The sequence below is a fragment of the Apodemus sylvaticus genome, chromosome 7 (genome assembly GCF_947179515.1).
Source record: "Apodemus sylvaticus chromosome 7, mApoSyl1.1, whole genome shotgun sequence".
Lineage (NCBI taxonomy): Eukaryota > Metazoa > Chordata > Mammalia > Rodentia > Muridae > Apodemus > Apodemus sylvaticus.
This window is the reverse complement of record NC_067478.1, coordinates 9,683,001-9,698,984: the sequence shown is the minus strand read 5'-3', so window position 1 is coordinate 9,698,984 and position 15,984 is coordinate 9,683,001. Positions and strand designations below refer to the sequence as shown.

The window sequence follows — 15,984 nt, the reverse complement described above, 5'->3', positions numbered from 1 at the left end:
CCAACCAATCACCACAGACCAGCTGTCACGCATCCCAGGCCTGCACACTTTGCTGAGCCCCCTGCAGCCTAGTTTTGCAGCCTAGAAGAGGCCTTTCTGTGAGTGACTTTTTTCCTCCACAGCCCACGAGAACCTTGCGCTCTGCAAACAGAACACTTCCCCTGTGCTTGAGCTCAGTCATCCTGTGGGGAGAAACGGAAGCCACTCACTCCACCATGCCCTTCCTCTGCTTTGAAAACCCACCCAGCTTGTCAGGGGCTCTCCCTCCTCAGTACCTGAGGCATGTGGTGGGCTCTGCTGTGCAGGCGTGGACTGGACCGGTGGCCCACAGTAAAGCTGTGTCATAGCTAGCCCCTTGGCTGGCATTCTACCAAGTGTCTGTCCAGTCCCACCAGGTGTGGTGTTCTTACCAGTATTTCTAGATAATTAAGAAACTTTACGCTGGGCAGTGGTGGCGCACACCTTTACTTTAATCCCAGCACTTGGGAGGCAGAGGCAGGCGGATTTCTGAGTTTGAGGCCAGCCTGATCTACAGAGTGAGTTCCAGGACAGCCAGAGCTAGAAACCCTGTCTTGAAAAAAAACCAAAAACCAAACAAACAAACAAACAAACAAAAAAAACTTCCTGAGCTTCCTGCCTTGCCCTTCCAAGTGCTGGGTTTAGAGGTATGACCCACCACACCCAGGTCGTGTGCTGGGGAGCAGATGGCGGGCAGTAGGCAAATCCTCTCTTACTGAGCTGAATCTCAGCCAGGAAATATTTTTGGTTTTTTATTTTTTTGGTTTTTCTGAGAGAGGTCTCACTTTGTAGTGAAGGCTGGTCTAGAACTCACAGCCATCCAGATTCTGAGATTACAGGGCCAACCTCCACACCCAGTTCAAGAAACATTTGTTTTGGTGCTTCCTGGGGTACAAAAATGGGGTAGAGGCTGCTCTTTCCTGGAGAGAATGCTCTCAGAGCCTGATCCTGTTTCTATTTTTTTAACATGCATGTACGTGTATTTATATGTGTATTTGTGTATGTAAAGGCATGAATGTGTGTTCGAGTAAACATGCACATGAGTATAAAGAGCCAGGGTTGACCCCAGACTTCTCCCTCAATCGGATCTCCACCATATATTGAGGCAGGGTCTCAAGTGAGCCCGGAGCTCACATAGTCACCTAAAGTAGGTAGCCAGCTTGCCCTAGGGAATTCCCCGTCTCCTCCTCTTGTGCACTAGGGTCACAGGCTGGCTGTCATGCCCACCCAGCATCTATGTGGGGGCGGGGGATCCAAGCTCTAGCTCTCACTCTTACGTAGCAAACCCTTCACCCACTGATCCATTTCCCCCGTCTCCTCCATGATCCTCTTGTGAGCAGCAGAAAAGCCATTGTGAGACACTGCTCACACTTGCCCCCATGTAAACATATTTTCCCATCTTTGTGTTCTGGCTGTGGTCGCTGACCTTCCTGGCTGACTGCGGTTGGTCACCTTGACACCCAGTGTGAGTAGGATCCTGTGGTGCGGTCTCTAGGTCCAGGCACTTGATACTGAACCAGGAAACACAGTCGAGACTTGGTATCAGACAGTGTCTTTTAAAAGATTAAAAAGGATTCGCTAACACACAAAAAAAGCCACAGTGAGAAGTTAGATGAGTTGCCAGGAGCATACGCCTGCAGTCCAATGCCTGAGAGGCTGAAGCAGGAAGATTTAGGAGCTCAAGGCTAGCCTCAGCTACATAGTGAGTTCCAAGATCGAGTGGAACACGTGGGCCCCCGACACAGTAACAGCGGAAAGAAGTTAGATACATCCTGATTATAAGGTTCCGTGTGATGGCTGTAGTCAGGGCTGCCTCAACCCCTGGCCCCTGCAAGTCAAATAGGAGAACTTCTAAACCAATCCTGGTGTCCATTGTCATCTCTTCAATGCCCTTAGAGCCTTTACTCAATCCCACAGATATCCACACACATGGGCCTCACAGCTGGGTAGGCACTCACTCAGTCACTCTGGATCAAGGCTTGCTCCTTGGTTGGTTCGAGGGGCAGAGGCCACCCTGCCCTCCTCACATCTGCATCAGGATGAATATTCCTAGATTTCCTTACTAACTCATTCTCCTTTCCTTGGTATTCTCCTCTTCTTCCTCTTCCTCCTGTTCCTCCTCTCCTTCTTCTTCTTCTCCTCCTCCTCCTCTTCTTCTTCTTCCTCCTCTTCCTCCTCTTCCTCCTCCTGCTTCTTCTTCTTCACCCTAGCAGGTTCTGAAGGCATGGGGGGGTGGGTCAAGCTAGAGAACGCCCTCTGAGGCGCCCACTTCCTGTCACCCAGACACTAGGGTGACTTTGTGGTGATTTGTGGTGAAGCTGGAGCATAGGACCGTGTACCCCGTTCCAAGGAGGTGCTGTTGGGGGCGTTATTAGGGTCAGGCAGATTCAGCTGCCTGAAAAGGAAAACCAGACACGGACACAAAAGCAGAGAGTTTAATCGTATGGGCACTCTAGGAGCAGAAATAAGCAAGTCTTGCAACACCCCATCTTACTGCATCTCACCCCCTTCCATCCTCAGGATCCTAACATGGGGTTCAAGTTTAAATAGAAGGCTAGAGATGCCCTAGCAGTTCTGGTAAAGGTGGGTCCCAGCTCCATTCCCCCCGGCTGGTGCTCTGAGGTAGTCAGCACTCAGCGACATCTCTTCCTTGGAGACAAGCTCCCAGTGTGGCTCTCGATGGTACCAAGCTTGTTTGGCCTTTCTTTTCCCTAGTATGAAATTTCTAGGAAAATTCCAGTTCCTCAGGTTCCATTGTCTCTGTAGTCTGCCAGCCAAACACACACACACACACACCACATGCCACAAATAAAGATAATATTTTAAAACTTAAAAAAAAAAAAACCAAAAACAGGTGGTAGCAGTGCACTCCTTAAATCCCAGCACTTGGGAGGCAGAGGCAGGTGGATCTCTGTGAGTTTGAGGCCAGCCTGGTCTACAGAGCAAATTCCAGGGCAGCCAGGGCCACACAGAGAAACTCTTGTCTTGAAAAAGATAAACAGACAGATGGAATATCTTCATTCCTGCCAGGACAGTAGATTGGACTGAACCTCCAGCTGGACCTGTTGCCTGCTGTCCGCACAGCTGAGTGTCATTTCCTGCTGCGTCTCCCAGGAGGTCAGTGTCCCATGAGTCCCTGCTTCCCCGCTGGCTCATACATAGTTCTGTCCTTTCTTTTTCCAGGGTTTGATTTCCAACATGACTCTCAACTCCACTGTCCTCACCAACTGGACAGTCTTCCCACTGGACACTGAGGCCATGGTACGCAGCCATCTTGGGGACCAGGAGGCCAGTGATGGGGATCACCTCGATGGACAGTCGGCCTTCAATTCCTCGGACTTCATACTCCCCACCTTTTACGTGGGCAACTTCTCTATCCCCTCGGGCATCCCAGACCTGCCTCAGGACACCTTCATTCAGTTTCCCGGATGGGGCAAGGTATGCATCTTCGTGAAAAGCCTTAGGGTTCACGCCTCGGGCCTTTGGCCCTTAGTGTCTGAGAAGGAATCAGAGGGCTGCTAGTGAGATGCCGTGTGGTGTGGGGAGGGGTCCTACTGGGTCCCTCAGGCAGGAACAAGACTGTGGCAGATCTTCAGGGACCCAGCATCCGGCTTGGGGGTGTCCTTCTCTGCCCCGTTTTCTCTGACAACTTTCTTCAGGAAGAACTAGGGCCTGTTTATTTATTTTTATTAATTTACTGGTTGTGTGTTCACACCTGCCATGGCAAACGTGGAGGTCAGAGCCAGGAGAATCGGCTTTCTTCCTCCACCCCGTGGGTCCTGGGGATCGAACTCGGGTCGTTCAGCTTGTTTGCAAGCACCCTCAGCCATGGAGTCATCTGCCCATCCCCAGGGCCTCTTTACCTGCTGCTTATGAAGGGAACAACTTTTTTTTGTCTGCATAGGGTTTTATATACCCCAGGCTAGCCTTGAATTTGCTGTGTAGCCAGAAGTGACCTTGAACTTCTGATGCTCCTGACTGCTTCAGGAACATGCCATGGGGCCTGACTTTTATTTTTTTGTTGTTGTTTTTGTTTTGTTTTGTTTTTTGTTTTTTTTGTTTTTTCAAGACAGGGTTTCTCTGTGTAGCCCTGGCTGTCCTGGAACTCACTCTGTAGACCAGGCTGGCCTCGAACTCAGAAATCCTCCTGCCTCTGCCTCCCAGAGTACTGGGATTACAGGGGGGCCTGACTTTAAAATGTTTACTTTACTTTTCTTTCTTTCTTTATGTGTGTGTATGGGGGGAAGGGAATGGGCCGGGGAATTGGGCAACAGGGCTATGAGGGCAGAGGAGAGGGAAGAGAGGGGGACAGAAAGAGGGAGAGGAAAGGAGGAAGAGGTTGGCCAGGAACACATGGAAACAGAGAAAGAAAGAAAAGAGAGGGGGGAGAGAGAGAAGTCTTTTTTGTAAAGATTTATTTATTTATTTATTTATTTATTTATTTATTATATCTAAGTACACTGTTTTGGATGGCTGTGAGCCGCCATATGGTTGCTGGGATTTGAACTCAGGACCTTCGGAAGAGCAGTCAGTGCTCTTAACTGCTGAGCTATCATGAGCAGTCTTTCTACACGCCTGGCACACACAACCTGGCAGCTGATGACGTAAGCTGTTGCTAAGTCCGTGTTGGGTGGAGACTAGAAGAATTGTCTGTAAGCCAACAAAAATGTTTAACCTTCAATGACAGCAGCCCACAGTCTGAAGGAAAATAATGTTCACATCATATAATTAACTGAGGACTTCAATCTAGAACATACAAAGAATTCTTACCCCTTAGTAAGAGGAAGAAACCTCAGCCAAAAACAAATCAGGGGCTGGAGAGACAGCTCAGCAGTTGAGAGCACTGACTGCTCTTCCAGAGGTCCTGAGTTCAAATCCCAGTAACCACATGGTGGCTCAGGACCATCTGTGATAGGATCTGATGCCCTTTTCTGGTGTGTCTGAAGACAGTGCATTCACATATATACAATGAAAAAAAAAAAGAAGGTAGAGGCAGATAGCTTTCTGTGAGTTCAAAGCCAACCCATTCTACAGGATGAGCTCCAGGTCAACCGAGGCGATGCAGAGAAATCCTGTGAAAAGCATAATAAAAATCCCAGTGTGGTCACACACACTGACACAACCACTCTTCGAGAGGCTGGAGACAGGAGAATCAGAAATTGAAAGTCATCCTCCTGTACACATAGTGCGGGAAATCAGATGGTAACAAGTTTGGGAGACTGGAGAGAACAGCCGTGTTTAATACAGGGTTGTGCAGAAAGAGACGCAGGCTTGGAGAAAGGGCAGGGGGGCTAACTCCCTGGGGTGGGGTCGTGAGACTTCCCTGCCCTCCTCCCACAGGCCAGGGTGACTCCTCCACAATTCCCCATCCTGTTGGTTTAGCATACAGAGCTTTAACTAATGAGTACTTTGGGGCTCACAACTGCTCTGCTCTTGGGCTCAGTCAGGGCCGACTCCAGTAATCTTCCGGTTCTCAGAGTTTATCGGTGCTAACTGTCCACCATGGGAGAGGGCCAAGTGTGCCCTGCTTGTCTGTGACTCTGATTAGCTCTGAGCATATCTCACACCGTAAATGGACCATAGCAATTTCTTTCTTACAGTAGTAGCAAGTTCCAGGCCAGCCTGGGCTGCATGAGAGACTGTCACAAAACCAGACAAAAATCCTAGACCCTCCTGGAAGTGACCCACTATTTCCTCTTGGCCGGTCCATCGTGTACCAAGCACAGTGAGGCTTCCGCTGTGCATGGTCGCCACCACGTTGTCCCAGTTAAGCTCTGCCTGCCTGGGGAGCTTCGTCCTTTTCTGCCCTGCCCCTGGGGACCTCATCCTCCTGGCTGCTGTCAGGAGGGACTCCGGTTTCCCGGACTTCCTGTCAGCCTCTGTCCTGACTTCCTGCCCAGTGGTCTCTAGAAGGAAGGCTCAACTTGGCCTGCCTTCTTCCCCAAAGCCAACCCCCCACCCCCACACCCCGTTCTCACTTTCTCTACCTGTGGTTCCCCAGCCTTTCTTCTCTCCCTCAGCAGAGGCTCTCCGGCCTGAGAACAGACTTGCGCCCTGGGCCTTCCCCTGCAGCTAGAAGGGGACTTTCTGCCTCCTTGGCCACCTTTGGTTTTTCCCCTGCTGAGGTGAAGGGTGCTGTGGCCGGCAGAGGTGGCTCTCCTCTGCCTGTGTGGGCTCCCGAGCCAGGCCTTTCTCCCAGTTCAGGATGTCCTCTTGTTACTCCAGTTTAGCACAAAATCTTGGGCTTTGGCCTCTCAGCCTATTAGACCTGACCACCCAAGGCAATGTGGTGATTAAAAAGACAAGAGACAGGATGGGGTTGATAGAGTGTATTCATGTATCCATGTATGTATCCATGTATGTTTGCGATATACAGGCTCAGTCCTCAGCACCACAAGGGGCAGGGGTGGGGGTGGGGGGTCCTGAGCAGCACCAGAAGACGGGGAGGAGGAGCCTAAATTCAAGACGTCTTCAGTCACATAGCAAGTTCAAGGGAAGCCTGGGTTCCATGGGGTGGGTTGACCTCTGGCCTGCGTGTATGGACACTGTTTCTGTCTTGCTTGCTTGACTTTATTTTACTTGGTTTATTATTACTGTCATCATGTGGGTGACGTGTGTGTGTGTGTGTGTGTGTGTGGGTGTGGGTGTGGGTGTGGGTGTGGGTGTTGTGTGTGTGGTCATGGGAATCTCAGGTGACGTGTGTGAGCATGGACACAGGAATCACAGACAGGTGACATGTGTGTGAGTGTGGACACAGGGCTCTCAGGTGACGTGTGGTGTGACTGGACACGGGAATGGTGGCATGTATCTGAGTGTGGACACAGGAATCACAGACAGGTGACATGTGTGTGAGTGTGGACACAGGAATCACAGACAGGTGGCATGTATGTGAGCGTGGACACAGGAATCACAGACAGGTGACATGTATGTGAGCGTGGACCAGGAATCACCGACAACTTTTTAGCATCAGTTCCCTTCTTCCACTTTGGATTCCAGGGATCAAACTCAGATCTCTAGGCTTTCACAGCAAGCCCCTTTATTTGCTGAGCCAGCTTGCCTGCCCTACCTTGTTTTCGTAGGAAACCTTTCACTGGGACCTGGGGCTTGTAGATTCAGCTAGGCTGCTCTGCCAGTGGATCCCTTAGAGCTGCTAGATCCACTCCCTCAGTGCTGGCATAGTGCGCATGCACCAACACACCAGGCTTTTTGTGTGGGTTCTGGGCATCAAATTCAGAACCACGTAATCGGAGGACAAAACTCCGTGGATCAAGATACATCTGCAGCCTCAGGCATCGGTGTGCCCCAGGCTTATACAGAAAGGTAGGCAGCTAGGGGACGGGAGGAGGGGGGAAGAGACACTTCCACACACCTTATAGGACAGTATAGGCTTCTATAGAGAGTCACGGTTAGCTTACTTTACAATGGGGTCTTAGGTTTTTATTGCTGTAATAGAACTCAGACCAAAGGCAACATGGAAAGGAAAGGGTTTGCTTCAGCACACTTCTAGGTGATAGTCTGTCCCTGAGAGAAGTAAGGACAGGATCCTGAAGGCAGGAACTGGAGCAGAGGCCATGGAGAGGTGCTGCTTACTGGTTCGCTCCCCTTAGCTTGCTTAGTCTACTTTCTAATAGAACCCAGGACCACCTGTCCAGCGGTGGCCCCACCCACACGGATTAAGCCCCTTCACATCAATCATGTTCCCTTCTTCCACTTTGGATTCCAGGGATCAAACTCAGATCTCTAGGCTTTCACAGCAAGCCCCTTTATTTGCTGAGCCAGCTTGCCTGCCCTACCTTGTTTTCGTAGGAAACCTTTCACTGGGACCTGGGGCTTGTAGATTCAGAACCCAAGCCAAGAAAATGACTTCACAGGCGTGGCTATGGGCCAGTGTGTGTGGGGGGGGGGCATTGTCTCCATTGAGATTCCCCCTGGCTTGTATGGAGTTTACAAAAACAAAATACCTAACCCGGACAGTGGGTAGCTGTATTGGCAGCTCTTGTGTCACATCTTTAAAGGCTGGCAAGGACATTCACCCTTAAAAACACAGGCAGCACAGAATGAAACGCGGAACATTATAATAACGGGAGAACCTCGAGCCAGCCAGGTACAGCAGCTCACCCAGCGCTCAGGAGGCCATCAGAGACAGAATCCTGGGGGTTTCTGGACAGTCAGTGCGCCAGCTTCAGGCTCAGTGGAGAGATTCTGCCTCCAAAAAGAGGGTGAAGAGTAATGCAGCGGGCTGGCGCAGTGCCTCAGAGGTTAAGAGCTCCTGCTCTTCTGGAAGACCAGGGTTCTATTCCCAGCTCGACATCATGGCTTATCACCATCTGCAACTCTAGTTCCAAGAAACCCAATGCCCTCTTCTAGCCTCTGTGGGCATCAGGTGCAAACCTGTTGCACAGACTTGGATTCAGACAAAATGTATGCATGAAATGGAGTATTGATAAGATAGCAGAGGGAGGCCCTTGAAGTCTACTTCTGGTCTCCATATACATGCAAGCAGGCAAAAGCCTCCCGCACGCCCTCCGTGAACACAGATAAGCCGCCCCTCCCCAGACCTCACCCTGTGCTGAGGAAGCTTCAGCAGATGGTTTGAGAGACGAGGAAGGAGATGACCACGTTACACTGAGGCCTGAGCAGTTCTCAGACTAGGTTATGCTCGCTGGCCCCTTGTCTTCCTCCTCCTCAGAGGCCCCTCCTGAGAGCCACTTCGCTTTCTTTTCATTTGTCACCAAGGAACATGATTTCATGAATGAATTCACTGATAAATTCAATTCATGAGATAAAAGCACCACTTTTGATTACTCTGGCTTTTCTTGGGTCGGATGTGGCTTTCTGGTTAAGCAAGCCTGCTCGCCAGATTTCAGGGGTCAGGCGTGCCTGCTCTGTCCACACAGGTCAGCGCCTGTCTGCACTCTGCACCAACTGACTGTAGACTCTCAGGGAGACGTGTTCACCGGGGCTTTGGTGCCGGTCAGAATGTGTGGGTCATGCGTGCTGTGTCCTGCTGGGCTGAGACAAGGGCATCTTTTCTGCTCATCTCCATTCCACATTGAAATGAGTGTGGCTACCTCTTTCATTAAAGTATCATGCCAAGCTGTGTAATCCTAGCACTGGGGAAGTAGAGGCACGCAGATGTCTGTGAGTTCAAAGCCAGCCTGGTCTGTAGGGTGAATGCCAGACAGCCAGGGCTTCACAGAGAAACCCTGTCTCCAAAAAAACAAAAAACAAAAAACAAAAACAAAAAAAAAACAAGAGGTAGAGGAAGATGCATGAGAAATTCAAGGGCATCTTCCAGGTGCATATCAAGGCCAACCCCGAATACTTGAGATTCAGACTCAAGTGCTGAGTGTCATAAAGAGTGTGGCTTTTTATGGAGAGATGGCTCTGTACTTAAGAGCACTTTCTGGTCTTACAGAGGACCTAGCTTGGATTCCCAGCACCCACCCGGTCGGTGCCTCGCAGCTGTCTCTGACCTGCCTAGGCTCCTAAGTGTACGTGCAATACAAGAACTCACACACATGAATCATTTTTGTTCAGATTTATTTATTTTGGTTTTGTGAGGCGGGGTCTCACTGTAGGTCCTTGGCTGGCTTGGAACTCACAAAGATCCCCCTGCCTCTGCTGGGCTACAGGGCATGCGCCACCCCACCCAGCCAAATAAATATTTTTAAATGATTCATGATAAGGTTAAGGAGCTAGTTCATTGGTTAAAGTGTTTCCCATGCATGACATCTGGGCGTAAATTCAAGCCTAGCATAACTGTAAAAAGCTACAAACAGTGGTGGTGTTCATTTGTGGTCTTAGCCTTGGAAAAGCAGAGAGAGGCAGAGTCCTGGAGTGTGCTGGCCTGTTAGCCTGTCCTAACTGACAAGCCCTGGGTACCAGTGAGCAGTCCTGTCCCAAAACCCAAGGTGAAAACCCCTGATGTCACTCATGATGCTGAGTACTGGCATATCATGCTCTGCTGCTGATCCTACCAGGGTGTGACTGGGGGCCAACAGGCTTTAAGCTAGGAACTGAGAAGAAGCCCATGGGTGTCTGTTTTCCTACAAGCCACTCCTACCGTGCCCAGCAGGGGTCAAAGAAAGCATAGACTAGCACATTCCCTTTGCCTGGTTTGTAGTGGTGCTAACCCTACACGGTCATTCTTTAAATCCAACTTATGGTTTCTACTCACAAACCCCAGGAACCTGGAATCTAGATAATTTGATAATTGGGCTTCTCCCAGCAAGTGCATTAACTCCAGGTGAAGTGGGGTCGCTATAATTGTTTTATCGTTTAGAGTTTATTTTACTCTGTGTGTGTGTGTGTCAGAGAGAGAGACAGAGACAGAGAGACAGACAGACAATGATGGCTCACATGTTTGTGTGTATGTGCCCTCATCACAGGACACTAGGATTCTGTTTCTGATCTTTTTGGCTCTCAGGTGAGTCATTTTGTTCAACCTTTCATGCCTTCTTAAATTTCATGTGCATGAGTATTTGTATGCTTACAGGTTATATGTGTGCACACCACATGCATACAGGACCCACGGAGGCCAGAAGATCAGATCCCTTGGAGTTACAGGCCGTGGTGAGCTTCCAGCTTCCATGTGGGTGCTGGGGACGAAGCCTAGGTCTTCTCTAAGAACAGAAGGTTTTTAACTAGTGAGCCATTCCAGCCCTGTCCTCTTCATATTGGGAGGTGGGTGGGGTTAGAGTCAGGGTCTCTCTACATAGCCCTGGCTATTCTTGAACTCATTCTGTAGACAAGGCTGGCCTTGAACTCACAGAAATCCGCCTGCCTCTGCCTCTCAAGTGCTGAGATTAAAGAGGCAGGCACCACACTTGGATTCCTTCCTCTTTTAAAGTTTGATGTGTGCACATGTGTGTGTGTGTGTGTGCATGTTAGAGAGAGAGAGAGTTAACTTTTTGCAACCTGCCTGTGGATTTGAAAGCTTCCAGATCTCTTCTTTCTCTGAGCTGAATACCTTGGGTCTTTGTCAGGAGTGCGGGGATAGGAAGTTATCCTAGAACGCTTCCTAAAGTACAGGGAGACCGCAGAGCTGCTTCCTTTATTATACTAAGACCTGGGTAAGTGTAATTCGCACGGTCTGCACTTACCTCGGGATCTGTTTAGAGTCGAGCCTCTACGCGTGCCCTCGACGTTTTACCTTATAAAATCAAGCTCTCTCTCAACCTCACAGCATCTTAACCTTGAGGATGGACCTCCACATTTCCGATTTGAGCCCTCCAAGCACCCATAGTTCCTTTAATGTAGTCTATTACCTCGTTTTTTGTGCTTTTTAGACAGGGCCTCACTATGCAGCCCTGGCTGTCCCAGAAACTTGTTCTGTAGGCCAGGCTGATCTTGAACTTAGAAATCTACCTGCCTCTGCCTCCCAAGTGCTGGGACTAAAGGGATGTGCTGCCATGCTCAACCTATATTCACTTTTAAAGAGACATCTGAATATCTTAAAACAGTATTGAGAGCTGGGTATGGTGGCACATGCTTTTAATCCCAGCACTTAGGAGACAGAGGCAGGCAGATTGCTGCTTTCCTGGTCAGCCTGGACTATTGAGACCCGTGTCAAACAAAGCACAAGACAGTTTTGAAAGGTTAACCCTAGGGTCTGGAGAGATGGCTTAGAGGTTAAGTGCACTGGCTATTCTTCCAGAGGACCCAGGTTCAATTCCCAGCAACCATGTGGCAGCTCATGCCTATAACTCTAGTTCCAGGGGATCTGATGCCCTCGCACACACAGACAAAGACATGCAGGCAAAACACCAGTGTGCATGAAGTAAAAATAAATTTAAAAAGGAAAGAAAGAAAAAGAAAGCTCGCTGTAAATTCTGGGAAGATTGACTCTGTCCAGGTAAGTTATGGCAGACACACACTCACTGAGAAGTAGGTCAGGCTCTTACAGGAACTTCCGTATTGCCGTCACCTCTGTGTCAATAGCAGAGGGTAGAAGTGTGGGCCGGGGTCAAGATGGTCAGAGATAGTCCATTTCTGCTGTGGACTGTAGAAGCTGGGACTGCCGTGGGACACCCCCAAGCCCCTGCAGTCACCTCATTAGCATAAACCTTTTGGTTTACTAGGAATAATTTACCAAAAATAATTTCAGCATATATTTTTCTTCTTGGTCTTCAGTGGCAGGATTTCACACTGTAGCCTAGACTAGCCAGATGTGCTAAGCAAGAGTCCTTTACTGAGGGACAATTTCAGCTCTTTCAGCATAAATTTTACTTATTTTTTATTTTATTTATTTAGTTAGTTACTTAGTTCAATTTTTCGAAACAGGGTTTCTCTTTGTAACAGGATAGCCAGGGCTATGCAAAGAAAGCCTGTTTCAATTAATAAATAATAAACAGGTTAGTGAAAATAAAACTAAAGAAAACCTTTAAACTTAACTGGAAGATTAGCGTGGTGCTCCACCCTTACGGACTCAGAGGCTGGAGAGTCACTGCGGAGTCAGGGTCACCGTGTCTAAATAGCAAGTTCCAAGCCAGCTAGGGCTACTAGGAACACCAAACAAGAACTAAAACCGTAACCTAGGGTCAATGAGGCACCTGCCTTTAATCCTAGCACTTGGGAGACAGAAGCAGACTGACTGATCTCTGAGTTCAAGGCCAGCCTGGTCTCCAGAGCAAGTTCTAGGACAGCCAGGGCTACACAGAAACCTTGTCTTGGGGGGAAAAATAATACAAACAAACAAAAACAATTAAAACTTTTTTTTTTAAAAAATGCTGTTGACAGCACTATTGTTTACAACACAAAACTAGAAACACCCAAGTACCTGTTTTCAGTAGCAGAGGAAATAGCCATCAGCATATTTTCCTAGGGAATACAGTGTCGTAGCAGCAGGCACAGGCCCTGCATTAATCCCTGACACTGAAGAAAAGTGGGGAGCAGGGAGCAATGGATCAGTCAAGCATGCTGGAACACGCCTGTAGTCCCAGCATACAAGAGTCCAAAGTAGAGGATTATGAATTTGAGGTTCTCCTGGGCTACATTAAAAAAAAAAAAAAAAAAAAAAAAAAACCTGTCCCCAAAACTAATTGGTATGTTCATGCCATTGAATACCATATGATGTTTAAAACAATAATGCATATATATGCTTATTTGTGCATGTATGTGTGTAAGTATATGTAGTATGTGCGTGTACATGTGTGCTATGCTGTGTACTGGGGAGGAGGTCAGAGGAGTTGAGGTGTCCCTGCTCCAACTCTCTACCTTACTCCCTGAGACAGGGTCTCTCCCTGAACCCGGAGCTGAGCTGGAGACCAGCAAGTCCAGTGGTCAGTCTCTGACAGTGATGGGAAGACAGGCATGGGAAAGACTGCACCTGGCTCCTTTATGTGGTTGCTGGGGATCTGAACTTGCGTCCTCATGTTTGCCCGGTATGGTTCTTACCCACTGGGCCATCTTCCCAGCCTATTTATGTACACTTGTACATACATAGGTAAAAAAATTAGTCAAAACTAATGCAGGGCAACTGAAATCAGGAGCCAGTCTTAAGACGTGAAAACAGGATTCTGGCAGAGATGGGGCAGATAAAGCCCAGGTGAAACTGTTATGGTTTGTGCCTTTTAGGACGGAGAGAGAACAGATCCCGAGTAAAAACAAGAGTTAAAGTAGTTCTGAGAACCTCCAAACTGCCACCCTTTTCTAAATGACTTAGTCCAACAGACAGGCAGTTTTGAGTCGCTGACCTCCTTCTGTGAGCACTGGGCGCCCAGAGCTTTTGTTTCAGTGGTAAGTGGCGCCCACGTTGAGCCGGGAGCACAGCCTATCTCTCACCCTGCACCCAACATGGGCTGACCACCAGAAATGTGCTGTGTCCCCTAGGCTTGCCTCAGAGTCATAACAATCTCCTGCCGTAGCCCCCCAAGGGCTGAAATTACAGCACCCACCCCACACACCTTTGCTTCCATCTTGGGTTGCTTTGGGGGCCATTCTCAAACTACATAGACTCTGCGTGTTGCCATTGACCCTAGGCTGGGAAAACTTAAATGGAGACCTGCCTGAGGTCAGGCAGCTGGCGGGGGCTGGAATAAGACGGGAAGCCAGGGAAGAAATCTAGGTGGACTGGAATAAAGCCAAGGAAAGTTTTATTATCCCTGCAGTCTTGGTGTCTCAGAGGCAGAGGCAGGAGGATTATCTGGACTAGATAGTTCAGGCTAGTCTTTGCAGTATAAAAAGACTGTGCAAATATTGATTAATAGTTCATTTTAAAATGAGCAGGAGGGATCACCAGAAGGACCGCTCTCTTTCCTTCCTTCTCTTCATTCTTTTCTCCTCTCCCTCTCTCTGTTCCTTCCCTCTTCTTCCAGATCTTCTGTTTACCTCTGGCATGTGTGACCCCACCCCACCCCCACCCCATCCCCATCTTCTCAGCAGACTGTCCCATCTGCCCTGCAGCCCCTTGAACCGTGTTTGCGACCGTTCCGGAAGCTCCCTGCTCACGGGAGTTATCGCCACAGCTTGTAAGAGTCTGAAAAAATCTTGTCTTCCAAGGACTCGCGCCTTTCTCCCCGCATCCCTCAGAGGAAAGCTGCGAGAACTGCACGCCCAGCAATAGTGCAGACACTCTGCTGAGCGGGCCTCTGTTCCTGTTCCCTTCTTTTCTCACTCCTGTGAATCAAGCTCACTATATTGCCTAGGCTGTCTCCAAACTCAGACCAATCCTCTTACTGTAGCTGAGATTATAGCCCCTGCTCCACACGCCCTTGCATTCTTCCTCGATGTTTGGGGAACAGTTCCTAGGCTATGTGAGGGCTTTATGCACATCAGACAGCATGGCCGAGCCCTGCCTCTCTCTGTAGGGCTGAAAGAGCAGGGAAGCTCTCCTCCCGCGGGGGATGTGAGCGGCCGTAGCAGAGAGGGCTGGGGTACAGACAGGCAGTACCTGGGAGCCAGGGTGGATCTCAGAATGTGGTGAGGTGTGGCCCAAGACTGAAGTCTGTAGCTTCTGGAATCTGAGGCTCCAAATACATTTTCTCCCGCAGCAAGCACTGGCATTTGGAGAAAACTCTCCCCTTCTTCCCATCCATTTTCCACCTAACACGAGGTCCTGGGATGCTGGACTCGGTGGGCATCTCTTGCCTCTCTGATATTAGTGATCCTTAGCTGATGATCTCTCTCTCTCTCTCTCCAGGGTCAAGTATGGATCAATGGCTTTAACCTTGGCCGATACTGGCCCACAGTGGGTCCACAAATGACCTTGTTTGTGCCGAGGAACATCCTGACTACTTCAGCCCCAAACAACATCACAGTGTTGGAGCTGGAGTCTGTGCCCTGCAGGGAGGGGCCCCCGGAGCTGTGTGCAGTAGAGTTTGTTGACACTCCGGTTATTGCCTGACCTGACCATCCATGGCCGTTTTCCAGGCCAGTCTGGTCAAGACTCAGGGCTGAACCTCCTGTCATGACGGAGCCTCTGGAAACACAGCCCGGCTCTGGCTGCACAGGTCACCTTTGTCATGCTGGAATGGAAGCCACATTTCTGGAATGTGTGTATCCTGCTGGTGACTTAGCAGCCCTGCCTTGTCTACTGCCTTGTCTGACCTCCCACCCTGTGGCCACCGGGAAGGCTGAAGGGAGCGGACACCTCAGGAAGTCACAGCTGGTGTGCGAGAATTGGAACAAAACTTGAATAATGTCCTTTATCCTGATTTGAAATAATCATGTCATCTTTCTGCAGAATAAAATTGGTACGCAAGGTATGGCAGTCCTGTCGTTAATATATTAGACAGGTATTAAACTCCAGGGTCTGACTTAAATCTCAACTAGACTTGAGTGGGCTGGGTGAAGCTGCTTCAGTAGCTTGAGGTTCAAAGTGGTAGAAGGGCGAGCTGGTTTGGACCATCAGAGAGCTTGGGTTTTTTGGGGTTTTTTTGTTTTTGTTTTTTTGGATTTGGTTTTTTTGGAGACAGGGTTTTTCTGTATAGCCCTGGCTGTTCTGGAACCCACTCTGGAGACCAG

At 49.2% G+C, this 15,984-nt stretch overlaps 1 protein-coding gene across 1 annotated transcript in view; it reads left to right on the top strand.

Moving 5' to 3' along the window:
* Glb1 (galactosidase beta 1) overlaps positions 1–15,723 on the top strand; it is an 80,312-nt gene extending 64,589 nt beyond the window's left edge. Inside the window, exons 15-16 of the mRNA XM_052187064.1 lie at positions 3,202–3,456; positions 15,161–15,723. Coding sequence (XP_052043024.1) covers positions 3,202–3,456; positions 15,161–15,364 — 459 coding nt within the window. The 3' untranslated portion in view covers positions 15,365–15,723. The remainder of the gene's footprint in view (positions 1–3,201; positions 3,457–15,160) is intronic.
* Positions 15,724–15,984: the final 261 nt, after the last annotated feature.